This window comes from Oreochromis aureus, linkage group 8 (assembly GCF_013358895.1).
Source record: "Oreochromis aureus strain Israel breed Guangdong linkage group 8, ZZ_aureus, whole genome shotgun sequence".
Classification (NCBI taxonomy): Eukaryota; Metazoa; Chordata; class Actinopteri; order Cichliformes; family Cichlidae; genus Oreochromis; species Oreochromis aureus.
The window spans coordinates 26,021,937-26,047,824 of NC_052949.1; the positions used below are offsets into that span (position 1 = coordinate 26,021,937).

Below are 25,888 nucleotides of genomic sequence, written 5' to 3' on the forward strand. Positions count from 1 at the left end.
AGCTGCCCTGGGGCAGACTGACAGAAGCGAGGCTGCCATATCGCGCCATCGGCCCCTCTGGCCAACACCAGTAGGCGGTAGGGTAAAGTGTCTTGCCCAAGGACACAACGACCAGGACAGAGAGGCCAGGGATCGAACCGGCGACCTTCCGGTTACAGGTGCCCTTCCCAAACCCCTGAGCCACGGTCGCCCCTCATTAATGTACACTTCCTGCATTTTTCTGTGGTTCCTTTTTAATTAAGACCTCCTCTGCTGCAAAATAAATGTAATCTTTAGCTCTGCTAGCAGTGTGACTACAATATCTCAGCAACTAATGGATTAAACATTATAAAATTTGGTATAGATATTCATGGAGCTTATCAAATTCAGTCATGATGAACTTACTAAGCCATTTCAAGGTGGATTTGCACAAAGCGTAAAATCCTCAGTGGATCTATCATACAGACCTTGTCAGTCACTTGCCGAAGGGAATAATATTCTTGGGATAAGTTGTTAACTTTAGTGATACCTTAACTTTTTTCTTTATGAGTACTATAATCAGGTCAGAATTTTAATTAATGCTGTAGTTTCAGACCAACTACTAAAAAATAATTATTAGCTTACAACTTGTGATTGCCAAGACGTGTGCATGGATAATTCTTTGCCATGGGAAGGACCAATGGCCTTTCTGTAGAGCTTGGAAGTATATTTGTAACTACAGGTGTTGCTGTTGTGGTCAGTAGAACGAATGCAGGCTTAAAACACTTTACTTTTCAAACTCGGAACATGTTTTTTATACAGTCTGTGGGAGTGACCCACAGTAACCATGTGGCTGCTAATGTCAGTCTTTGTGGCTTTGTTTTTAAAGCCTCACATTCTGAGCAGCCAGACTAAAACGTAGGCCCGGAGTTTTATTGTTCTGATAATGCGGCACTATTGTCTGTGTGCAAAGGTTAAACCTTTGAAAATTAAAATGATTAATATGGGCATAGCTAAAGATTTAGTCAGAGACCAGCTCACATAAGTCTCTGAGGAGTGAGGACTGCACCTCGATGTGCTATGATGGCACTGTAGGTATGCTGCAGCAATTAATTTCCAGTAAACTTTCCAGTAAATAAAGGGTTTTCATTTTCTATTATGTCATTGGCCTTTATGTCTAAGTTTTTGTATATTTAGTATTTAGAACAAATAAAAACTGCTGGTATTTGAAAAATATGTCTTATTCCTTTTTAAATTTATTTATTTTTTATTCTGAACATCTTTTATATCTTTTATGTATTGAAGGAAATTATTCATTTGCATCTTGTTTCAGTGTTTTAATGAAAGGTTTTGGATGATTTTCACACTTTGAGTTGGGATTTTTAACGTTGGAATGGCTAATTGTAAAACATTAGCGGACCAGTCCCTTAGAAAATCGTTCACTCCTTCCAAAGTTGTTCTCATCACTTTTGAGTTATCCCTCTTTCTGCATCTCTCCGTCTCCAGGAAGGAGCGTCCAGTCTCCATGGGGCTGTTCCAACTTCCTGCAGCTGATGGCATGACCCCTGACCTCCACAGAGAACCCGTGGACACCCCATCTGAACCATGGAGATTCAACAACCTTAGCCATCCACGGTCTAACACCAGCCTCAAGGTATGCTGTAGGCAGGTCACGGTTTGCACTGTTAATTCATTCCGAAGAAAGACTTCTCTCCATATCAACAGTTCCAAAGTGTAAAGTTAGCAAGCTTCCCACGGATCAGACCGATGACATCATCTCGTGTTCGCTTAAGAGTTTGTGAAACCAAATCGAAAGCATCCAGTGCCAGCAGAAACACCAAAGAAAGAATACATTTCCATCCAGAGAGAAAGGGTTGTTCAGTGTGTCCAGAATTTTTAACAGCGCGTGTGAGTGTGTGTGTGAGGGAGAGAGAGAGATGGGGTGGCGCGGAGCCCAGGAAACAGGGAAAGTGGTACCATTCGGGGGCCTGCCTTTAACCTCAGGGGAGGGTAGAAAGGACAGTGTGTCTTCACATTGTTGCTGTTGGTAACCATGCTTCCAGCAAAGCTCCATCATGAATATTAATGAGCATCTAATAAGTATTCATCTGTAGTTATTACACTAGTACTGGGTCAAAAGGACATTTTAAGAGTGCAAAAGTGAAATAACGTTCAGTTACCAAAGTTTTGCAATGGTGGTATATCCCAGTGTATCTTTTTTTTCAACTTGGCTTTTACACAATGACACAGTTTTACACTTCACTCTTAGTCCAGCTGCACAGCAGCGCCTTTGTGTTTTGCCCTCTTAGTTGACATTTTCAGAAGATTTAGAGTTAATGATCCCATTCCCCCGCCACGTTCAGCAGCTTGTGTGTGTGTTTATGTGCAGATGTTTTTTTGGAAGCTTAGGGAAGAGCCACAGTCAACAGTTGAGCACTGTTCTCCCCCAATTGGCTGTACAGTGTAACTATAGCAACAATGGAGTGACGCCATTGTGCAGACGAGTAAAATGAAAGGAAATACTCCCACCAGTGCAGAGGGAGGAAAATAGGTGAACTCGGAGCGGGAAGAGGGAATATGTTAGAGGAAACTGTAGCATGGATATAATTTAATTCTCTAATACTGTCTGCAGATGCATCTTTATCCCCTTTGTTTGTCAAGATGACGGAGGGATCTGGATGATGGTGTTATTGTCCTGATTGATTCTTTTGCATCAGCACTGTCCTATTTTTGGGATAGAGGTCTCCGGCATTAGAGGATCAAAACAATTGAGGCTTAGAAAATCAAAGTGCCTCTGCTAAGTGCTCGTGAACTTTAGAGTACGAACGTAATACTCAAAAGTTTTGATTTGATTGACTTTTATAGAGAGCCTTCGGCAAAGAGGTGACCTTTACTGCTAAAGGAAGCCTTGAACAGGACTCACTGCTATGTTTGATAAGTTCAGGCCTTTCCCACACTTTTCCTGTTGTTGGCTCTTGAGCTTTTCATCTGCCTTAGAGTGGTTCCACATTAGCGTGGCCACTATGTAGCAGTAAAACTATATTGTGTGTTTAGTGAATAATTTATTTCTAATATTTCTCAGCTTGAAGAACTGTTTTCTCCAGTCACAGTGGAAGGTGAAAGTTCACCACAGAATGTTCCCAATATGGATGTTGATCAGGACCAGGTAGAAACTATGGCCTGTGCATCGACCAGGCTAACGTAGTTCTGTGCTCTGTGTCTTAGGTGGTTTGCAGGTCTTGCTCTGTGAGTGTGTGTTTTAATATTTGCTCATGCTAACACACTAAAAATACCTTAAGTCCCAGTGATAATGCACGATGCTTGCCTAGCAACAGAGTGTTTTAGCAGTATCAGAAGGGGAAGTGGCTCTTTGCCCCTTTTAGTAAAAGAACTAGAAGAAATTATTCAGGTTTAATGACATTTTAAAAGATTTGTGAAGTTGAGCTGTTTGGGGCCTGCATCCCAGATTGAGGGAAACTTGTAGTTCTTAAACCTGTTGAAATTCGGGATGATTCTCAAAGGGCAAGGAGGCAGAACTGACTCTGCACCAGACCTGTAACAGTGCACCACTCTGAGGATCCTAGAAAACTGATCAAGAAGCTGGTTATCAAGTGATCCAGTTAACTAACAGATAACGACATGCGACATCCACTGAACTTGGAACGATGTCCTGTATAGACTTTTAGTAATTAGAGCAGCAAAAAATGCCTTATATCGATGTGGAATATAAAGTGTAAAGTGAGGTTAGACAAGTAACTGAAAATCAGTCAAAAGCGACATTTCTTATATTGGAATAATCCTGCCTATGTCACATATATAATTCTGTCAATGCCCACCCTGCCCCCTTTAAACCAGTACTGAGTGTGTTATCACATGACTTTGCCCTGCCCTCTGTGTGACTTGGAAAACTCGAGCGCAGAGTTGACTGGATAACTCGAGCAGCTTGTGCCAAAATAAAAATGCTTTTTCTGTCATTGAGACACATTTTTGGTTTTTAGTAAAGATGACATCAAACAAGATGATGAAAACTGCAGGATGGAGTAGTTTCAACAACACTTGGAGCACAGTCATAATAGAGAAGAAAAATAGTTTGGCGTATTTACAACACGAGGCTAGTGAAGTATATGTACAGTGGAGAAATAATTTATTTGCTGTCCTGCTGAATTGGTAAGTATGTTCACTTAAAGTAATGAACAGTCTGTTTTGTTTTTTGTTTTTAATGGTAATTTCATTTTGAGAGAGAGAGAGAGAGAGAGAGAGAGAGAGAGAACATGAACCACAAATAGAAAACAAACAAACCCAAATATCAAATTACACAAGTCATAAAATGATTTGCATGTCATTAAGTGAAATAATTATTTAATCCCAAAGCAAAACATGACAGTACTTGGTGGAGAAATCCTTTTTGGTGTGCACTTTAAACAGTAAGACATTTCTTATAGTTGGTCACCAGGTTTTCACACATCTCCTGAACCAGTTTGGCCCACTCGCCTTTACAGAAACTCTTTAAATCTGCTGCTTGGCGACTCAAAGCTTCAGCTCCGTCCACAGATTTTTACGGCAGGATTGAGGTCTGGAGATTGGCTAGGCCACTCCTTGATCTTACTCTGCTTCTTCTTTAGACACTCATTTGATGCCTTGTTCTTCTCTGATATTGTAATATTTTAGCTTTAATTGAATAAAGGGTTTGTTTAGCATGTTGCATTCTGGGTTGGGTTTTGTCGTGTATCCGTGTGTTTAGCTGCATGGTAAAATGTTCCCATTTTAACATAGTTGACACATAATATTCTATTTGAATGGAGGAAATGTAGATTCTCCTTTCTGATGATGTAATCGTTGAACTACAATTGAATGATAGTCTTTTTTGGTTAACTTTGCTTGGCTTTGTTATGAATGCGGTGAGGTGCACATAACCTACTTTTTACAATTGATAAGGAGTGAATTTTAAAGTTTTAAAGACTTCCTGAGGCTCATAGTTTTATTTTTTGCTACCTTGTATCTTCTGATTGCCGTTATCCTCCTTCACCTTAAGGATGAACTGTCCCAACTAAACTGTGGGAGTTCCAAGTCCAACACACAAACTAACCAGGGAAGCATCTCCAAAAACGGAACACCTGTGTCTTTACAAGATGGAGGGTCCAAATCCACCACTCCCTCGCTGGGGGATGCCTCTAAATCAAACACCCCCACATCTAACTACAGCAATAATTCTCAGTCCACCACACCACTGTCTCCTTTTCATGGTGGTTCCACTGGCATGAGTCCCATGTCTAGTCTTGGGAGAGGGTCTGCTTCTGATGTTGCCATGGAGTCTGTGGACACCCCCTTACAGGACCAGGAAAGTTCAGATGGCCTCAACAAAAACCTGGACTGGAGCAGTGGAAAGCCAGAGAGCAATAAGAACGTAGCAGCAGTGCAGAAAGGACAGCAGAAGGGTCCAGAGTCTGATACTACACCTCTTAAAGAGGATGGTCAGTACTTCTCTTATCACAGGTTCTCTGTTGCGGTAACATGACTGCACTCCCTTGTAATTGTTCTCAGTTAAGACTGTGCCAGTATTAAGTCTGTGCTGGTTATAGATGGAGCAGATAGCCTGGAGAAATCTGAGGTGCAGGCTATCATAGAGTCCACCCCTGAGCTGGACATGGACCTCGCTGGCTGCAGAGGAACAAGGTACAGCAGTAATCTGGGAGCATAACCAATAATTATGTTTATCAATAAATAATATGAAGTTTTTTAAAAATATATATATATATATATATATATATATTTTTCATCAGTTTATCTGTGAGCTTTTACATAACTGTTAAAAATATATATATATAAAATTACACTCATGTTCATCATATTCATTATAACCTCACTAATGAGCCTCACCTTATCAGTCCTCTTTATTGCTGATAAAAGTATTAAAGTATTGCAAAATCACGCATTCCTCTTCATGATAATCCTTTTCTCCCTTTCCTCTGTGTCCCACCTGTCCATTCAGCACACCAACTAAAGGTGGCGTAGAGAATCTAGCATTCGACCGCAACACCGACTCTCTGTTTGAGGAGCTGTCGTCTGCAGGAAATGACCTCATAGGAGATGTGGATGAAGGAGCTGACCTGCTGGGTAAGAAGTCTCACTCTGTCAAGAGTAACAATGTAACCTCAGTCTTTAATTTTACAACCAATTTTACCCTCTTCTCGTATTCTCTGAATTGTCTTTTCTTTGGCTGTCGGGCATTATCATCTATACAGATGAGTTTTCTGGTGTGTGTCAGTGAATTTCTCACTCTATTAACTAGCTCATCGATTTCCTCATTTGTGTGTATAATGTGTCCCTTCTGTGACGTGTTTTTCCTGGATATCCAGAGTAAATTATCGTGCCGCTGCTGTGCTGTGAAGAGCCGTGATGTTATAAATTAGGCGTGTTAAAACGAGAGCACTTAACCTACTTGCAGAGTCTCATAAAACGCTTTCTTATTCCCCTTTGCATGACTCTCAGACTACAACTTTTTAGGTAAGACTGAGAGTGTTAATGTGTAGGACAGACATAAATGTGTAAGAACTTAAAAATACTAAACAATATAGAATAAAAAAATAGGTGTCAGTAAGATTTTGATTGATATTTTGATTTAATATCATCTCTGATCATTTACAGGTATGGGGCGAGAAGTTGAACACCTTATCCATGAGAACACCCAGCTGCTAGAGACCAAGTGAGTAATCACTGTAACTACTGAAGAGCCGCCTATCATCTCAGTGTACAAGCAAAGAGCCAACAAACTGACAGGCTGCAGTTACCAAGCAGTACAATTTGGTGTTAGGCTGCAAGCACCTGAAAATTTTTGGAGGTGAGCTGTTCAAGGTGTGCCAATTTAAGACTCAAGTATTTTATTTCAATAGTGACCAATGCAGACTATTAAGAGCAGCAAAAATAAGTGTATCCTAGAGTGCTGCAAACCTGCAGAATCACTAATGAACCTACAACAGTACAGTTATAATACAGTCTGAGGACTCAATTACAGCCCACAGTTTGGACCTTTTGTACTCACAGCTTCAGACACCAGTGAGTACAGACATGTCATAAACTGACACTGTGCCTCGCTAGTTAAAGCCAGATCAGTATTATTTATTTATTTATTTATTTATTTCTAAAGGCATAAGAGGGTCTTATGTTGTCACAAGCTGTTAATAAATCTGTGGTCCAATATGTCACAGTGTCTCCTGGTGCAGATGAATTAGTGGTCATGCAGAGAGAGCGTGTTCGCTGTCCGCCTGTCTGTCTGCATTGAGTTATAGTTTCAATGGTCTGTGGGCCTCTCTTGCTCGTGTTATTGTTGATCCGTGAGCCACCTGCAAAAAAGAGCGGAGTTGTAACATACAAAGCGCTGAAGTGAAACGACATAGAGGAACAGCTGAAAGTGTTAAAAACAATGAAAATCGTTCTCTGCAGCCACTGTCTCTGCTTTTCATGCTTTAGATGCTTTAGTTTTTTTATCTTTGAAGTACGTGTTTCTTCCGTTCCCGGTGAACCTTTAAAATAACCTGTTGGGCTTTTTTTTTTTTTTTTTTTTTTTTTTTTTTTTTGCTCTATTTGATAGACTTTTACCACGGAGTTAAAATTTGTCAGTTTATGGATAAATGAATATAGAACTAACCAATATTGAGGAACAGAGTAATAGTGCCCCCTTGTGTTTAAAATTGATATTACAGCAGATTGTGTGTTTTTCTGCATATTTATTACTTTTCAGAAATGCTTTGAATGTGGTGAAGAATGACCTGATGTCTCGTGTGGATGAGCTGTCGTGTGAGAAGGAGGTATTGCAAGGAGAGCTGAATGCTGTCACTCACGCCAAGACCAAACTGGAGGAAAAAAACAAAGAATTAGAAGAAGAACTTAAAAAGTGAGTCGGCTTCAGAACACAATGTATAAATGAACTGCCCACCAGTCGAGGGTCTGCATTTTTACAGTTGTGACAGACTGAGTTTGTACTTTGTTACTCTGTCGCAGAGTTCGAGCAGAGCTGGACGAAGCCAAACAGAAGGTCAAGAATGACAATGAGGATGATGTGAGTCCTTGGTGCTTGTTATTTCTGTTTGTTGCATTCGTATACAAGTCTGAGCAGCATAAAATGTCGAGGTATTTGACTTGCTATAAGTATGGGTTATCTTTAAGTAAAGATTGGTCTCCTGCCTGCAGAGTGATGTGCCTACAGCACAGAGGAAGCGCTTCACCAGAGTGGAGATGGCCAGAGTGCTGATGGAGAGGAACCAGTATAAGGAGAGACTCATGGAGCTGCAGGAAGCCGTCAGATGGACGGAGATGATCCGGTAACATGATCATCTGAGTCCATATATAAATGTTCTTCTGCACACAGAGCTGAAGTAAAATATATGCTAAGACAGGAAGTTTGTTAGAAATTGTTAGAATTTTTTCTTTTTTTTTCTTTCAGGGCTTCAAAGGAGAACCCAACTCTTCCAGAGAAAAAGAAGTCCAGCCTCTGGCAGTTGTAAGCTCAAGTGTTTGTTTTTTAACTTGAGGACTTAAACCACAACTACCATGATTGCTCATATTTATTGCTCTTCTTCTGTATTCCATGTTTGAATGATTTCTCCAGGATGTAGGTAAATCTGCCATGATAAACATAACTGACCTTTGAAGCTCTCATCTTATAACAAACCCCTAACAGAGGAGAGCAATCCAGAGAGCAGTGCCTCTGATTACAGTTCTCAGACCGGTCGTAGATTCTTGATTATGTTTTAAAACAAGTTGTAAAACTCAACCTCAGAGGAGCTTCTGAGGCAGCTGTTGTTCTCCTTTGTTAGAGTCCATAAGGACTGAGTTTGGTTTGAGGCTGGGCACTATTTGAAGCAGTTCTTTGGGACTGGAATAACTGCACTTATAAAACCATAAAACCGTATCTGACAAATGTGCATCTCTGCCTTTTTCCTGTTTGTCCCTCTATTCTGCCTGATGTCGTGATGTCTGTGTGCAGGAGGTGTGTTGGGAGGGTTGGTGTAGAGTGGGGAGGGAACTCAGAAATATGGGTGGAGTGTATTGGTTGAAACAGTTAAAGATATAATAGGTTTAATAGAATCCAACACCACATTTTTAAAAAAAACTTAAAGTAGCTTTGCATGATTCACAGTTGAAAGCAATTCTTATTTATCTGGTACTGTGCCTCTGTGCAGCACCTCAATTAATCCACTGTGTGTAACGAGCGGTTTTAGCTCCCTTCTCCCTCCATTTAAGCCAGCTTTCTCCTGATTGGCTGTCCCTTACAGACAAAAGATATAAATAGAAGTTGGAGCTGGTGTGCTCACAGTGGGCAGTTTTCCAGAGATGACCATATTAGGGTTATCCAGTCTATCTGACAAAAGTCCAAAAGTAGAAAAAAAACATCTGAAAGGAAGAATTTAGAGCAGTGTGAGGCCTCAGCTTTGGCCTCAGAGGATTTGCTTGCACATACAGTAATTGTATATATCATATATACACTAAGGAAAAGCATAATTGGTCCACTTTAATTGACAAATATTTTCTTATATTATTAAAAAATTGGTAAACATCTATCACTATGTAGATAGATAAAAAACTTGTATGCTTACTGTAGAGGAATTGTGGGAATGTGAAGTTGTTTTTGGTCAGGCCTGTTCTGCTCTGTGTTGACTAACCTCCTAGTCGGTGCTCAGTATTAACCCCGCACTCCCTGCTCTCCAGCATTCTGAATTTACAGGTGCTCTGATGCTTTTCTGTTTAGAAGACAAATTAATTCCCTGGTCTGAATGAAAGCTAGCATGGTGTGTTGGCATTGGGAGAGGAACCTTTTTTATTCTTAAATGTTAAACCCTACCTGTGTTGCTGGAGCTACTGCTTGTGTCCGCCCCTCTATATGTTTGTCTGTGTGCTTTTTTTCCACTCCCCCCCCCCTTTCCCTTTCCCTTTCCCTTTCCACTTCCCCGCCCTTACACCTCCAGTTTCAGCCGTTTGTTCAGCTCGTCGGGTGGAGGAGCCAAGAAGCCGGCAGCGGAGGCCCCAGTAAACGTCAAGTACAACGCACCCACCTCTCAGATTCAGCCGTCCGTCAAGAAGAAGAGCAGCACTCTGCAGCAGCTGCCCAGTGACAAGAGTAAAGCCTTTGACTTCCTCAATGAGGAGTAAGTCAGAAGACACACACACTGTTAGGCTACGTTCACACTGCAGGTCTTAATGCTCAATTCCGATTTTTTGATCAAATCTGATTTTTTTTGTCTGGTTGTTCACAGTACAAATAAAATGTGACAGCAAACGCGCTCTAGTGTGAACCGTTCACGGCCCTCAAAGCAGCCGCAATGCACAAAAGAAGACGTCACACATAACGCACTCTGTTTAGACCCAGAGCAAACAGTATTGTTTGACTGATGGCCCTTAATATAAAGACTTGTTTCGGACTTTACGTTTTGCAATTTTGCTTTAAGTTATAAAGTTATTTTGTTATTTACATATGGGCTAATAATTATCCTTGTTGCTGTTTTAGAGAGGAGCGGTGCTTCAAAGGATAGTTGCAGATTTCTGTCAGAATCTGCAGATTATACAGTACAAATAAAATGTTTATGTTTCTCCAACGTTGTCTTCCCAGCAGTTTCACCAACATCTACACGGATGGCCAGGAAGCGTTCGCGATGTCTTCTCCGGCGCTGATAATTGGCTTCTGTCTTGTGTCAGTGACGTAATGCGACATGACCATTCAAACAGCAGTCGCTTTCTAAAACATCGGATATGTATCGGATTCAGTACCACATACGAAAGTGACCTGGGTTGGATTTGAAAATATCAGATTTGTGCTGTTCAAACTGTCATACCATGATCGGATATGGGTCGCATAGGGTCAGAAAAGTCGGATGTGATGCGCTTTCGCCTGCAGTGTGAACGTAGCCTTAGTTTGCAGGTTTGTTGTGAGAAGCGGATGCCCTGACCTGTAGTCACCTTTCTTTAGTCAGCCATAAACTGTGTAGAGAAGCTGAGGTGGTAGTATAGTGGCTACTGAAATGAAAGAAAGCAAATCTTCAGATGAAGAGGAAAAAAAAGAAAAATAATCAACGAAAAATGTTGTTGTGTTTTTGTTTTTTTTTTTAGCTTTGTCATCTATGACTTCATTAATTTCTCTTAACTTTTCTTGTCCGCTGTCTCTGAACTTCATTCTGTGGCTGTGACCATATGTAGCAGGGGAAGAGGAGCAAAGCACAGAGCAAAGTAAAGAGATGGGGAAATGCAACATGGAGTCGAGTTAACAGCGGCTATTTTGTCCCGCAGAGTGCCAGCTGATAGCGTGGTATCCAGGCGAGAACAGAAGAGGGCTCAATACCAGCAGGTCAAAGCCCACGTCCAGAAGGAGGATGGCAGACTGCAGGCGTACGGCTGGAGCCTCCCTAAGAAATACAAAGTAAGGAAAGGAGCATATAAATTGTACCAAAGGCAAGTTTACACTAGAACAAAGCTTTAAATGCAGGGACTGTTTGTGTTTTTGGCTTTTCAGGCTAACGGTGGTCAGGCAGAGAGCAAGATGAAGAGTCTACCTGTTCCTGTCTTCCTCAGACCGCTAGATGAGAAAGATGCTTCTATGAAGGTTTTAAAGCTTTGGTTCACAACAGGAAATACGAACATTTTGACACTTTTGTCTGAGTAGTGTGGTGTAAATTATTAGCTTATTATTCATATATCTGACTGCTGTGTCTGTGTGTCTGTGCTTCAGCTGTGGTGTGCTACCTGTGTGAATCTTTCTGGAGGTAAAACCAGAGATGGAGGTTCAATAGTCGGGGCCAGTGTGTTTTATAGTGACATGTCAGGACCAGAGAGCCCTAAAAAGAAGATTGGATCTCAGAGCAGTCTGGATAAGCTGGATCAGGAACTCAGGGTACATGCAAACAAACTTTGATGTAATCTTTGACCTAATATGCTGATTTCCAAATTTGTGTTTTTTAATTATTTGATTCTATTAAAGCAACTTTGTTCAAAGTAATCTTTATTAGAATTATGATGGGTCTTGGTGTTCTCCCTTGGAAACTAAAGGTTTGTGGGACATCTGTGTCCACAGCGAACTTTATTTGAAACTTTGGTTCTGTTTAATTCGCTACTGTAACATTATATAATGACAGAAAATTAGAAAAATTATAATTGGTCCCCTTTAAGTCATCACAAAAGGGTGCGTAGGGATATGAATGAAAACAGAAGTAATTAATAAGTAATTTATTTTCCGCTTCTTTGTTTTTGTGGATCCAGGAGCAGCAGAAAGAGCAGCGGCACCAGGAGGAGTTGTCGTCACTTGTGTGGATTTGCACCACCACCAAGTCCACTACTAAAGCTGTCGTCATTGATGCCAACCAGCCTGGGAACATCCTGGAGAGCTTCTTTGTTTGTAACTCTCACATCCTCTGCATCGCAAGCGTGCCAGGTCAGTTAATTAATGCATCTGTATCCCACAGTTGGAGACATTTTTTCTTCTTTTATTGTCTTTTTTGTGGAGATAACTCACTTGGCATTCACTGGCCTGCAGAGAACGCACATCAGTTATAAAGAACAGCATGATTTCTCTGTTAATTTCCTTCAGGTGCGAGAGAGACAGACTACCCAGCTGGAGAAGAAGTGCCTCCAAACTCTGAGGTGGGACCGGTGGGAGACGGCAACTCTTCAGCAACCAGTACCAGCTCAACAGGTGGCGACAGCGTGCTCGGAGGCATCACAGTGGTGGGCTGTGAAGCTGAGGGAGTAACAGCTGTTCCTCAGACAGCAGGAAAAGATGGAGAAGCCGGTAAGAGCTGTCGGGATCACCGCAAAAGAGTCTTCTTCTGATAGATTTGCAAAAATAAAACTACTGTGCTTCTACATGTACGATTGGTTCACTAAGAGATAATCTTTTCCCCAGAATCCAGACTAGCGGAAGAAGCCACAGAGGCGATAGAGACCAGTGCAGAATCTGCTGACCAACGAGAAAGCCTGCGGGAAATCTACACTGAGCACGTCTTCACAGATCCACTGGGAGCTCAGCACAAAGTAGAGACTCCAGCCAACTACTCTCAGAGGTAACATCAAGAGGCAAAGTGGTTTTGTGATTCAGTCTTACTAATAAAAGCGTCACTTTGTTTCAGTGAAGCCATAAACAAACCACAGAGCAGCAACAATAGCTTGCTGTAAACCATTTACTGTATCATGAGCTACATGTAAACATTACTGAACGATTACTGCAGTGCATCAGAGCTTCAGGTCAGGCTCTGTTTCTGTATCACTCATCAGCTGTGTGCCTTTTACCTTGAAACATGATCTATACTGAATTATATACTGTCTGATCTGCATGTTTAATGGCTGCATATCTGGAACGCACTTCATTCTTTTGTTACTCAGCTAATGTGCAAAGAAAGATGTTCAGAAACTATTGCTCCGGACCCTTTGAAATCTGGCTGCTTGTTGAGGGCAAAAGGGAAAGAAATGTGGGATGGCTTCAGACTGTTGCTCAGTACTGTATGTTAATCCCCTGTGCATCACAGTGAAGCATTTAATCCATTATTCCTTGAAAAGAAAAGGGGTAAAATCAGTCCAAGATTTTTATTTGTCTCCTTTTGATTGAAGCAGCGTGACTAATCCACTCACTTTTTAAGTTTAAGACCCACAGTGACAGATGACAAACAGGACTCATTTAGAAAACTTTGTCCTTTTGGTGATCAAGCATAACGACTGACTTTTTGCCCTTTTAAAGTACAATAAACACACACAATCAGTCCTTCTTGTATACTCGGGTCCAAACACATAAGATTAAACCGTCCCAGTGCAGACGTCTGATGTAAACACTGTATTTACTGTGTTCTCTGATGAGCAGGGAGAGCGATCTGCTGAAGGATGGCGTGAGCTTGAACCCCAGCGCAGAGGAGCAGGACCTGATGAGAGAAGAGGCTCAGAAAATGAGCAGTGTTCTTCCCACTATGTGGCTGGGCGCACAGAATGGATAGTGAGATTTTTTTTTTAAAACTTTTTTTCACTCAACACACTTTTGTATGTGACTGAATTTAAAAAAAGAAAAAAAAAACCTCTGTCTAAATCAATGCACCTGCTGTGATTCCAGTGTGTACGTGCACTCCTCCGTGGCTCAGTGGAAGAAGTGTCTTCACTCTATAAAGCTGAAGGACTCTGTGCTCGGCATAGTGTAAGTGCATTCAGACAGGTGGCAGCTGGAGTTTATTTCCTTCCTATTTGCCTGTTTAAACATGTAATTCTCACACATTTCCTCCCACAGACACGTGAAAGGGCGTGTGCTAGTCGGCCTCTCTAATGGCACATTAGCCATTTTCCACAGAGGTGTAGGTGAGAGAGTTGAGCTGTTGCCACATCCTCCTTTAAAGTGTGTACACAGTATCCAGGTGTCTAACTTAACTTTATTTTGTAAGATGGACAGTGGGACCTGACAAACTATCATCTGTTAGACTTGGGGAAGCCTCAACACTCCATCCGCTGCATGACAGTAGTGCATGATAAGGTGTGGTGTGGCTTCAGGAACAAGATCTATGTGGTGCACCCTAAAGCCATGAAGATAGAGGTACAGTAACCTTGTGGTAATGATTAGCAATTCTGAAGTCTTCCCTTTGCTTCATGTCTAAACTGCTCATGTTTTTGTACACTGCAGAAATCATTTGATGCCCACCCTCGTAAAGACAGTCAGGTACGTCTGCTGGCCTGGGACGGCGACGGTATCTGGGTGTCCATCAGACTCGACTCCACCCTCAGGCTCTTCCACGCTCACACCTACCAGCACCTCCAGGATGTCGACATTGAGCCCTATGTCAGCAAAATGCTGGGTCAGTTGTACAATCGCCTGTCTTGAGTAAACACAACAGCAGCTTGTTTTGAAAATGCAGAGATAAAAGTTCTGTCTGTGTTCCAGGCACAGGCAAACTGGGCTTCTCATTTGTCAGAATCACGGCTCTGATGGTGTCGTGTAACCGTCTGTGGATCGGAACTGGCAATGGCGTTATCATCTCCATCCCTCTGACAGAGAGTAAGTCTGAGCTGGATCGGTTTAGTTCTTTTCTAACCTGTTAGCTGAGACTATTTGTTCTGTATTCAGTGCTCCTGCCTTTATCTGTGATCTCTGAATGAGCTGTTGCAATGTAGTAATGACATTATATTGCTTAATAGTTCATTCACTCCTGCTGTATCATTAGCAGCCAGCAAGGTTACCAAGGCAGCAGGTAACCAACCAGGAAGTGCAGTCCGTGTTTATGGTGACGACAGTGGCGACAAAGTCACAGCTGGGACATTTGTTCCCTACTGCTCCATGGCTCACGCTCAGCTCTCTTTCCATGGTCACCGTGATGCTGTCAAGTTCTTCACAGCTGTTCCAGGTGAGCAAGCAGAAATCGACTAAACAAACTGCAGAAGCCCAAATCCTCTGCTCTAAACCTCTCACAACCTGAGGGTTTAGTTTGGTGAACAATGTGATTAATGGTGTCAAATCGTTGTAAAATAGACATGTCACGTTACTGCAGTGTTTAGTTACTGCAGAGTTACATTTTCTCCAAAGCTGTTCTTGGTTAGAGGAAAGAGCAGCAGGTCAATGAATTGCCCAAAACTGAAAAACTAATAAGTACATCTCCACTTCACAGAGTAGGATACACCCAGAATTGATGGAGGAGATTATATATCTCATCTGGCCTGCTAACAGTCAGGAGGGACCAGAAACCTGATGGAAAAAGATACAATAAAATAGTTATATCCCAACACAAAATGGTAGTGCTATTTTGTAGTGCTGTCAGCGTTAAATCTCGTTAAAATGACACTAACGGCATAACAGCATTAACACGGCAAATCTTCGTTAACGAGTTACCACGGATTGCCCCGTGCGTGGGGCTGCATGGAGTCAACGCGTTAACGAGCTAACCGCGCTAATGCGTTGATGCCGTGCAGCCCCACGCACGGGGCAATCCGTGGTAACTCATTAACGAAGATTTGCCGTGTTAATGCTGTTATGCCGTTAGTGTCATTTTAACGAGATTTAACGCTGACAGCACTACAAAATAGCACAGGAAGGAAAAGTAACACACAATAAAGAGCTCAATCAAACATAATATAGAAAAAAGCAAAATATAGGGAGTTTAATCATTAGATCTAACCAATGAAAGTATTGTGGTATGAGATTGTAAAGATTCAATGAGGGAAAGGAGTCTAGATCCCTCCCAGACCTCTTGAATGAGGTTATGTTTGAAGGTTGTCGGGGAGTTTATATTAAATGATGACAAAACAAGTGATGCCAACCTCGGCTTTTGGTCCTTGCTCGTGTTTGTTTCTTAACTCTACATTAAAACTGAGAAGGCATTAAATCCAATGCTTTAGAACAACAACTCAGTCCTTTATTGACTAGTAAAAAAAGGGAAGACGATGCTTTGTTATAGTTCCTGTCATTCTCAAACAGCTGACTAAATAGTGAACCGAAATCTGACTGGGTGTAATTTTGGTTAAATGTGAAAACTAGAAAAAAAGTTACAGTTACAGTTTGTCCCTCTGTGCTTTAAGGTCACGCAGCTCCATCTGCATCGTGTGCAGGAGAAGCAGCTGGCGACAAGGCGGCAGATGCCACAACTCAGGAAGGAACTAAGTGTATGCTGGTGATGAGCGGAGGAGAAGGCTACATCGACTTCAGAATGGGTGAGTTTATTGCATGATGTGCTTACAGACTAGGCGGTAATGGCGCTGTGGTTGTAGAGGAGAACATGACGACTTGTGTGTCTGCAGGCGATGAGGACGGAGAGATGGAGGAGGCGGAGGACGCCCCCATCAAACTTCAGCCTAAAGCCGAGCGCAGCCACCTTATCGTTTGGCAGGTGACTCAGGACTGAGCTCTCGCTTCCGACCCCTCGAGGCCTGATTTGCCTTTTCTCTCAAACCATGGAGGAGTCGAGGTGGGCGGGGCTCCTCTGCGAGTTTAATCAGCACTTTCTTTTCTTCCTCAGTCCTGAACAGAAAGAGTAAAACAAGCAAAAACTGCTCTGAGCTCCTCCTCAACAATAACCTGGATGCATGTTGTTTTATTATTGTTTTCTTTCTTTCTTTTTCTTTTTAATTTCATGGATTTGAAATGTAATCTGTTATAATGCCTCTTTTAATATTATTTAATGTAAAGCGTTTGTTAAGCACAGAAGAATTACTTTTGATTTGTTGTATTTGACATTTCCAGGTTCCCTTCATTCAGTCCAGTTACTGTGTGCCCATGCTGGACTCGGCTTATGTAAAATCGGTCATTAGAAACACAACAAAACGTGGCCACATAAGTGATATTCTTTAATAATGTAAAATGGAAAGCCTTCATTTGATAACTTTGCTTTTGAAAGTCTTTAGGTCAAATTCAATAGACCACATATCGAGCTGCTTTGTGTCTGTTTTGTTCATCTATCCTAATAATCAATTTGCAGAAATGGTAGCCCAGTTTGTGCCTCGTGTGTTGCCGCTACATTCAAGCCACATCTGCACCACGCTGCAGAACCTAGCCCTGGAAAAAAGAGCCCATGTGGAACCACCAAAGATTGCAGTTCTTCTAGTGGCCACTAGAGGTGCCATGAACTTCCATGTTAAAATGCCCAACTTCACCCATGAGAATAACAACTTTAAAGCCCGTACAACTAATTAGTCCCTGCATAAATACAATCATGGGTTTTGTTTTGTTTTGTTTTTTAATTCTGCAACTTATAATTCTGGATTCTGTTGAATTAGGAGTGTGACCATTCAGGCTGCTGAGTTTTACATTCACAAATTTCAAGTCACTGAAATGAACTTCTGCATCATGTTTGTGCTGTTTGTCCTTTTGTAGCAATTTTATCAGACAAATAATATCATGCTGTGAGGTACAGGCTGTTTCTGCTTTGGTTTTGGTGAAATTCTAGCATTTGATTAGTCTGTTACACTATTTAGCGTCTGCGTCTGTAGTTAGACTGGCACAATCTATAGATGCAACATGGTGCTCCATCCTCTTGTGCAGCACCCGTCAAATGTTGCTGTACAACAACTATAAAATGTCTCGTTTTGCACAGCTATTCATGGTCCTCTTGAAAAAGTTTCCTGGCACTTCATGTAGTGCTGCTTCATCTGCATGAATCTTGGGACATATTTTGATTTTGAGATTTTTTTCCCCTTCCCAGGACGTGTCTTTAGACTCTGCATGGTTGGGGTTTTTGTTTTTCCTGAAAATCTGATGCTTAGCTCTGTGACTGAACGCAGTGTTAATGAATGAGAGGCATAAACTGCAGCTCTAATAGAGCTGCAGTAGCAGCTACCATTTTAACTCACTGACAGAAGATTTGATGACATAAAAAGCAGAAGCTGCTGTGTCTGTATAAACCTAAAGAAAGGAGGACTTTCTTTAGGTTTACACACCACAGACGTGTGCTGAATCCAGGATGAGGTTGTCCTTTGGCTCTTTGATATGCGTGAGGACTGATTTAAAGGCTTTGAGTGTAACGGAGTATTTATTTTTTTCCCAAAACAATGCTCTGATTGTTACCAAAGGTTAAAGAATATAAAGTTTTCCACATGCTAAAACAATAATTGTGTCTGGTCTAAATGATGGCACCTTTCTGCAGCATGTGAGTCTGCCTCCATGTAGATACTGTGTGAGTTTTTCTAACAGAATTCCTAATGTATAGATGAGATCTATTTTTAGACTTTAATATGTGGGAATATTTTTAGGGTGTGGGAAAAGAGAATGTGCTGCTGGACCTAAAACTGAGAGGATAAAAAAGCCACACTGAGGATTATTGCCCCGTCCCCCCCAACCACCCCCCCACAAATTCGTCTATGTATATGTGTCAATTAGCAATACCGCAGCCTGGCGGCAAAGCCCCGTTTGCCATGTTTCATATGAACTTTTCTTTTTCATGTCTGTCCCCGCTGAGTGCAGTGTGTCAGATGTCCACTGGAGACGGTCTCTGGCCTGCGTGTCAGCACGCTGCACTTTTGTTTTGTTCTTTGTATTGAACTGTAATAGCGGAGGCCTGTTCTCGTTATGCGAGTGTGTGTGTGTGTTTGTGCATCTTCTCTCCAGGAGAGAAGAGTAATTATACTGCAATTTAGCCATTTCAGTATTTATTTACAATGATTGAGCCTTTGCAATTCAGATTGTATCTTTGTACATGGAATATGAATATATATGATTATATATATATATATATATATATATATATATATGTGTATGAAACATGAATGTGGCTTGGGTTTTTTGTTTATTGTATGACTTTACTCAGCTATGCACCTCTGAAGGGGAGTGAGCGTGGGGTGTTTGAAAGCAGAAGCCCTGCAGCCTGTCAGCAGACGCATCAGTTTCCACCTCCAGCGTGGGAAATGAAGACAAACTGAAGTCTGGAAGGCACTGATTGGGCAGCTCCATCCCATCACAGCACGACAGAGGAAACTTTGTTGTAGAGTCTTCAGCAGAGCTCCTCCACACGGCTGTGTCATCCCTCCCCTCTGCGAATGCTTTCATTAACTCAGCAGGGCTCCTCCTCCTCCATGTTTGCAGTACAAACATCTTGTACTTCTGCAGCATCTATAGCCTTACTTATTTTTAACAATCAATTAAAGCAACTTTTGTGGGCAAGTTTGGTCTGCTGGGTATATTATTATTATTATTATTATTATTATTATTATTATTATTATTATTATCATTGGTTATTATACACTTTACAAGCGGCTCTGCTTGTAAAGTGAAACTAACAGAAATCTAGATTTGGCATACATGAAAAGCAAACTTCTATTCAAGATGAACCATGATGGTATGGTAGGGCTGTGCTGTGGTTTACATCATGGCCAGACTAGCTTATAACGTCACAAAGTGTAATGATTGTAAAAGGAGGCTACGTAAAGAGCCATCCATCCAGTAACATTTCATTCACTGTCATTAATAAACTGTAAATCACCAATTGAACTTTTGTTACCAACAGTAAATTAATGAAATGTTGCATGTTTTGTAATCTGTGTAATATTATTTGTATTGCTGCTAAACGTTAGAACTGATGTTTGTAATATTTGGATTGTTATTCAGTTTCGATTTTATTTGTAGCTCTTTTAGTTGAGTTGTGTCAAGTCGAATAGGTAGTGATGGAAAAGGGACATAAGAGTTTACAGCAATGACCATCTTAAGGTGCTTTCAGTTTGCATCCACTGTTGGCCAGATGGTAGTGAAAAACCACAAGACTGAACCTGCAGGCTGCCATTTGTCAGATTTCATTTAGGCACTAAAACTGTTTATATTTAGGGAAGGATTACGGTTTAGATCCAAATCTGAGCCATTAGGAGGGAGACCTCACAATGTCTGTGACACGAGGCATGAGCTGAAGGATAACTCTGGGATTTTTCTGTGATGCCAAACTAAATGGCAGTATTTGACATCCTGGGATGGGCTCACTGATCAGTAATGACTCCTTGATGGTTTAAAACAAACAGAAATCTGGTAATTATTAACACTAATTTTATTAGACAAACTGATAAATGGAGACTTTATTGGTGCAACATGGGAAATCGTTATGTCACAGTACCAGGATAAGGGATAAAAATAATCCAGTCTAAAATAAAGTTAAAGTGCAACAGGTATGAGAGCAAACAGTGTATACACAACAATGTTTTAAAAAAAAAAAACAAACCAAAAGACTGAGATTAACCTAGAGTAGGTTCACAGAGAACGGTAGGGATGATTTCCTCAAGTGTTCTTTATGGCAGCATGTTTTAGTCAGTCCAGTCTGATGTATTCATGACATCACTGATGATTAATAAACCCGTATATATTTATTTTAAAAATTCCCCTCTTGCCCCTGTGGGCGGTCTGTCCTTCAAGCTCGGGTCCTCTACCAGAAGCCTGGGATCTTGATGGTCCTACGACTGCGCTCTTCTGGACAGAGATCTCCGATGTTGTTCCTGGGATCTGCTGGAGCCACTCGCCTCGTTTGGGAGTCACCGCACCTAGTGCTCCAGTTACCACTGGGACCACCGTTACCTTCACCCTCCGCATCTTCAGCTCTTCTCTGAGCCCTAGGTACTTCTCCAGCTTCTCGTGTTCCCTCTTCCTGATGTTGCTGCCATTTGTTATTACTACATCTATCACTATGGCCATCTTCCTCTGCTTGTCTGGTTGGTTAGCCACCACCATTTTGTCCGTCCGTATCTGGAAGTCTCACAGAATCTTAGCTCGGCCATTCTCGACCATTTCTCCCATTTTGACCTTGGGACTTCCAGTCCATACTCTGCACAGATATTTCTGTATACTACGCCGGCCACTTGGTTATGGCGTTCCATGTATGCCCTGTCTGCTAGGATCTTGCACCCTGTTGTTATGTGCTGGATTGTCTCAGGGGCATCTTTACACAGCCTGCATCTGGTGTCTTGCCTGGTGTGATAGACCTCAGCCTCTATGGATCTTGTGCTCAGAGCTTGTTCCTGTGCTGCCATGATTAGTGCCCCTGTGCTGTCTAACAGTCCAGCCACTGGTAGGACTTCTGGATGTCAGCCACTTCCTCTATCTGCTGGTGGTACATACCGTGCAGGGGCCTGTCCTTCCATGATGGTTCCTCTTTCTTGGGTTTCTGCTGCCTGTGGTATTCACTAAGCAAGCAGTCAGTTCTGGCCATCTTCCTGATGTATTCATGGATGTTTGTTGCCTCAATCGAGACTGGTACTGACACTCACTAGTCCCTGGCCTCCCTCTTTCCGCTTAGCATACAGCCTCAGGGTGCTGGACTCGGGGTGAAACCCTCCATGCATGGTCAGGAGCTTTCTGATCTTGATATTTCTCCTCCTTTGGCCAGCTTATTATCCCAGCAGGGTACCTGATCACGGGCAGGGTGTAGGTGTTGATAGCCCAGCTCTTCTTCTTACCATTCAGCTGACTCCTCAGGACTTGCCTGAAGAGTCCCTTCCAATGTATTATTGTAAGGAAAGACCCTACAATAATACAGAGAAACCCCCAACAATCAGGGCTGAAGCCTCTCATAGGTGATATCTAATAGGCTGGGTGCACCCCGGACAGAGTGGAACTGACAAACTCGCATCAACATTTACAGCCAGTTTAGAATCAACTTTTAAACTAAAATCCACGTCTTCGGATTGTGGGAGGAATCTGAAGCAGGACGGGGAGAGAACAGCACTTTACACAGAAAGGCCAACCATGACCGAGACCATCTTGTGAAGACCCAACAATATTCCCTACAATATTAAAAGGAGAACATCAATGATAAGTCACTGTGAGACAGCACTTGGCGACAGTGGGGAGGAAGACACCTCTGACAATATGCCTCATTTATTCTCAGGATTTGAGCCACTTGCATCTAATAACCTTTGAGCACTTAACATTCTCCAGTTTGAAGGAAGTAACGAACAGAATGGAAGATCTTTAGTCAGTGTTGGTGCTTCTAATGCAGTCAGGTTTAATTAAGGCTAATAACTTAAAGACATGGCAGAGACAAAGACAGCGCTGCCTCTCAGTCAGTTTGAAGCCCTTTAAACATTTTTACCATATGGAGGCTGTTATGTCACTTTCTACAATCCAGGGAAAAAATTTACTTGGCATCAAACTTACTTATTTAGGGTGTTACTTTATCTAAATAAATAGTTAAATAAGCTGACTGATGTCCAGCTTCAAAGTTTCCTCGGGATGTTCGATGTTGTGCCAAAATACTCTGGTGTTTATGGTGGTGCTTGTTTTAATGGCAGGCCCCGGAATAAGCTCTGTTTTTGTAAAACTTCCCTTTGCCTTTTTCCTTTAATCACCTTGTGTTTCTCTGAATGTGCTCATTATGCAGGCACATTTGGAGTTTGCTTTTACCCATTTATATCACCTCAGAGAGTCTGATTGTGTTTCTTCACAAACACTAGGTGGAGTGCTCGACCTACCGAGTGTTAATGTTTTTCCAGTGACTTTATTAGAAGGACAGAGGCACCCCTCCCCTGCCTGCGATTGGTCCGTGACTGTTCTATTCAAAGCCTTGGTTTCAGCCCTTTGAATGAGGGGGAACTGGTGCTTAGCAGCATGAGAGACAGACAGAGAGGCTTTAATCTCTTCCCAAGCTCTTTGGAGAATGCCTGGCTGTCATGGATCACAGTCATGATAGCGGAGTAGGAGGTTAAGTGATGCATATACAGCGGATTTCCTTTTTTCCCTCCCTCAACCTTGATTTTCTACTCCCTGTCATGACCTTCAGACAGAGAATATGACATCTGTTGCACGGAAGATGTGACCTTAAATTACATGTCTGACATTTTGGGGGAAAATCAACCCAGCTAAATAGTTATGACTGGTAGCGCTCAAGGAAAAGAGTATATTGGCACTAAATTAAGGCTTCTACACAACAGCATTTAAATGGCATGTAAAGATTTTAGCATTATGTTCTTTTCAACATAATGCTATGTTATGTTAGGCGAGAGACAGCCTATCCCAGCTGTCTCTCACCCTATGACAGCTGGGATAGGCTCCAGCGCCCCCTGCGACCCTGAAAAGGATAAGTGGAAGCGAATGGATTGTTCTTTTCAATCAACATGCCCATCAAAATATATAAATAGGATCCTATAAACAATAAAAACACACCATATTGTAGAATTTTTTAAAATTCACTTAACCAAGGATTAAAAGTATGTTCCAAACAAGGTTCATATTTGTGGCCTTAACAGCCTAAACGACAGTCTGGTAAAACCCAGAGATTTTTAAAGGATAAAAGGATTTTTATTCTTGTTGAGAGTAGAAAAGTTTGCTGACTCTTTGCTTTTCGCACCAGTTTTTTGTTTTTTTAAATAAAACAGAATAATACAAATTTTCTTAACCTTACGCAATACAGGACGACTATTGACAAGAAACAAACACAGAAAAAACAGACTGCAAATAAAAGATGGTCCTAGTCACTGTGACATCATCACTGTTGAGGTTAAACTTTTGAGTCAACATCTTGTTTTTGTGCAACTTAACATGTTTGGATGAAGGGGTAAATAGAGGCATAAACAGACGGATGTAGTTACCCTGATATTTAAAGTCCTGTTCTGTGGCCTTCCAATGAGCATTTTCACTATTGCCATTTAGTTATTTTGAAACTGGATGTAATGAGAAAAGGGGTGAGTCTGAGTGTGAAACCACTTTCTCACTGGCTAACAACATGTCAATTACAACTCTAGCTATGGCTAATATAAAAGATAATCCTCCTTTTGTAAAACACAGTGTGACCAAAATTGACAAAATACATTTAATAATTTGTTTAATATGACCCTAAATGAGGGACTGAGCCCATGAATTATGTTTTAAAATGTCAAGTTAAAAAGCCATTTTCCATAAACTTCAATAGACTTCTTCTAATGTCTTTTTGCAACACTACATACTGTCCCCTGGTGGTCATTAAAAATAATACAGGTTTAGGGCACTTCTCTGCTGGCTTCACTTTTCAGACTTATAAGCCACATCCATCTTTTAAACGTTACCAGCTAATGCTAGCAATGTCTACTAGTCATGTCCAGATTCATGGGCTGCATCCTCCTGAGGACCCGGCCTTCGCGGTCTACGTGGGCCGGGTCCTCAGAAGGTCGGGTAGGCCGGAAGTAAATGGCTGTGAAATTGGACAGTTTAGCCTTCAGATTTGCGTGACCGCTGTCTCGGTGGAGTTTAATAAACTCGGCCGTCTGCTCCTTGCTATCTAAAATATAAATGGACACTGGTGTAAATTCTCGACCATCTCACACTTCTGTTTAATCAGTTTTCTGTTTGACGTTTATTCAGCTGTGTGAAAACAAAGGAATCCACCTGAGGGATTAATAAAGTTTTATTTTATCTAATCTAATAACTTTAATCTCAGCCAAACCGATTTACTCACGAACAAATAAAACACTGAAAAAAGCCAAACAATAAAATTTTTAGGTTATCTAAGTGACTTATATATTATGTTCAACCTGAGTAGCTAAAGACCGCGGTGATCTGAAAATGATGTGCCGGGAGTTTGCCGTTCTTGGCGGCTCCAGTGACCCTCGAGCTCCCGGCTAGCTATCGAGCTGGTGGGTAACAGACGTCTCCAAAAACGTCAAAGCACTTTTGCAAAAATGTGATGTCTTGATAAACCGAGCAGATATTTGAAGTTTACACAGCTACATTCTCGCCTGAAAATATGTTAAAAGTGTATTTTGTGACACAGAAAGAGTAATAAGGGTAATATTAAAAACTTTTTAATATTAAAAGCGGCTGCCATTGTTGAAAACTGAAATTGGTTGAGCCGCGCTATGAATTCTGGGATATGGTGGGCCACGAAGGACACACCCAACCCATCCTTCAAATTCAGGGAAAAGGAGGACGCATTTGTCGGCTGCATTCAGAGGAGTCTACGAATTTGGACAGCCTTCGTCACGTCGCTGTGACGTAATCGGCCTACAAATGCGGCCTCAGGAGGATGCAGCCCATGAATTTGGACACCCCCACCGTGTCTATAAGCATTCACTGCAAACATTTGATGCTAACATTGGCTAGCAAAAATTAAACAATGGATACCTTTAGGTCTTAATACAATATAAATGAGTAAGCTAAATAAATAAAAAAAATTACAACTTGTGCAGTTTTAGTGAGCATGGGATTTAGCTAAACAGACTCATTAGCTATATCTGCCCCATACTGTGTATGGGTTCAGCATGGACATTACCAGCTAATGCTACCAATGTCTAATGTGTCTATAAGGATTTACTGCTAACATCTGATGCTAACTTTGGCTAGCAAACCTAAACAATGAATACCTTTAGGTCTTAATACAAAATAAATGTGTAAACTATATAAAATTTCCCAACCTGTGCAGTTTTAGTGAGTGTGTAATTCAGCTAAACAGACTAAAACCATTCTCTGTACTAGCATGTACATATTTCTGATGCAAAGCCGAAGGTCTTATGCTATTGATTCACTTGGAGCCAACTCCATAGTGGCCTGTGG

General features: G+C 41.5%; 1 protein-coding gene across 2 annotated transcripts in view; it reads left to right on the top strand.

Annotated features, from left to right (window-relative positions):
• spag9b (sperm associated antigen 9b) overlaps nucleotides 1–19,553 on the top strand; it is a 39,387-nt gene extending 19,834 nt beyond the window's left edge. Inside the window, exons 5-29 of one of the 2 annotated variants that reach the window (XM_031753358.2) lie at nucleotides 1,465–1,612; nucleotides 4,991–5,429; nucleotides 5,538–5,631; nucleotides 5,948–6,072; nucleotides 6,604–6,661; nucleotides 7,697–7,849; nucleotides 7,957–8,014; nucleotides 8,146–8,276; nucleotides 8,399–8,455; nucleotides 9,921–10,100; nucleotides 11,236–11,365; nucleotides 11,459–11,548; nucleotides 11,675–11,836; nucleotides 12,202–12,373; nucleotides 12,530–12,730; nucleotides 12,845–13,001; nucleotides 13,793–13,921; nucleotides 14,036–14,116; nucleotides 14,207–14,274; nucleotides 14,358–14,506; nucleotides 14,594–14,765; nucleotides 14,852–14,965; nucleotides 15,132–15,311; nucleotides 16,480–16,611; nucleotides 16,699–19,553. In XM_031753358.2, coding sequence (XP_031609218.1) covers nucleotides 1,465–1,612; nucleotides 4,991–5,429; nucleotides 5,538–5,631; nucleotides 5,948–6,072; nucleotides 6,604–6,661; nucleotides 7,697–7,849; nucleotides 7,957–8,014; nucleotides 8,146–8,276; nucleotides 8,399–8,455; nucleotides 9,921–10,100; nucleotides 11,236–11,365; nucleotides 11,459–11,548; nucleotides 11,675–11,836; nucleotides 12,202–12,373; nucleotides 12,530–12,730; nucleotides 12,845–13,001; nucleotides 13,793–13,921; nucleotides 14,036–14,116; nucleotides 14,207–14,274; nucleotides 14,358–14,506; nucleotides 14,594–14,765; nucleotides 14,852–14,965; nucleotides 15,132–15,311; nucleotides 16,480–16,611; nucleotides 16,699–16,802 — 3,484 coding nt within the window. In that variant the 3' untranslated portion in view covers nucleotides 16,803–19,553. The remainder of the gene's footprint in view (nucleotides 1–1,464; nucleotides 1,613–4,990; nucleotides 5,430–5,537; nucleotides 5,632–5,947; nucleotides 6,073–6,603; nucleotides 6,662–7,696; nucleotides 7,850–7,956; nucleotides 8,015–8,145; nucleotides 8,277–8,398; nucleotides 8,456–9,920; nucleotides 10,101–11,235; nucleotides 11,366–11,458; nucleotides 11,549–11,674; nucleotides 11,837–12,201; nucleotides 12,374–12,529; nucleotides 12,731–12,844; nucleotides 13,002–13,792; nucleotides 13,922–14,035; nucleotides 14,117–14,206; nucleotides 14,275–14,357; nucleotides 14,507–14,593; nucleotides 14,766–14,851; nucleotides 14,966–15,131; nucleotides 15,312–16,479; nucleotides 16,612–16,698) is intronic. The other variant, XM_031753359.2, reaches the window with a different exon arrangement.
• The last annotated feature ends 6,335 nt before the right edge of the window (nucleotides 19,554–25,888 follow it).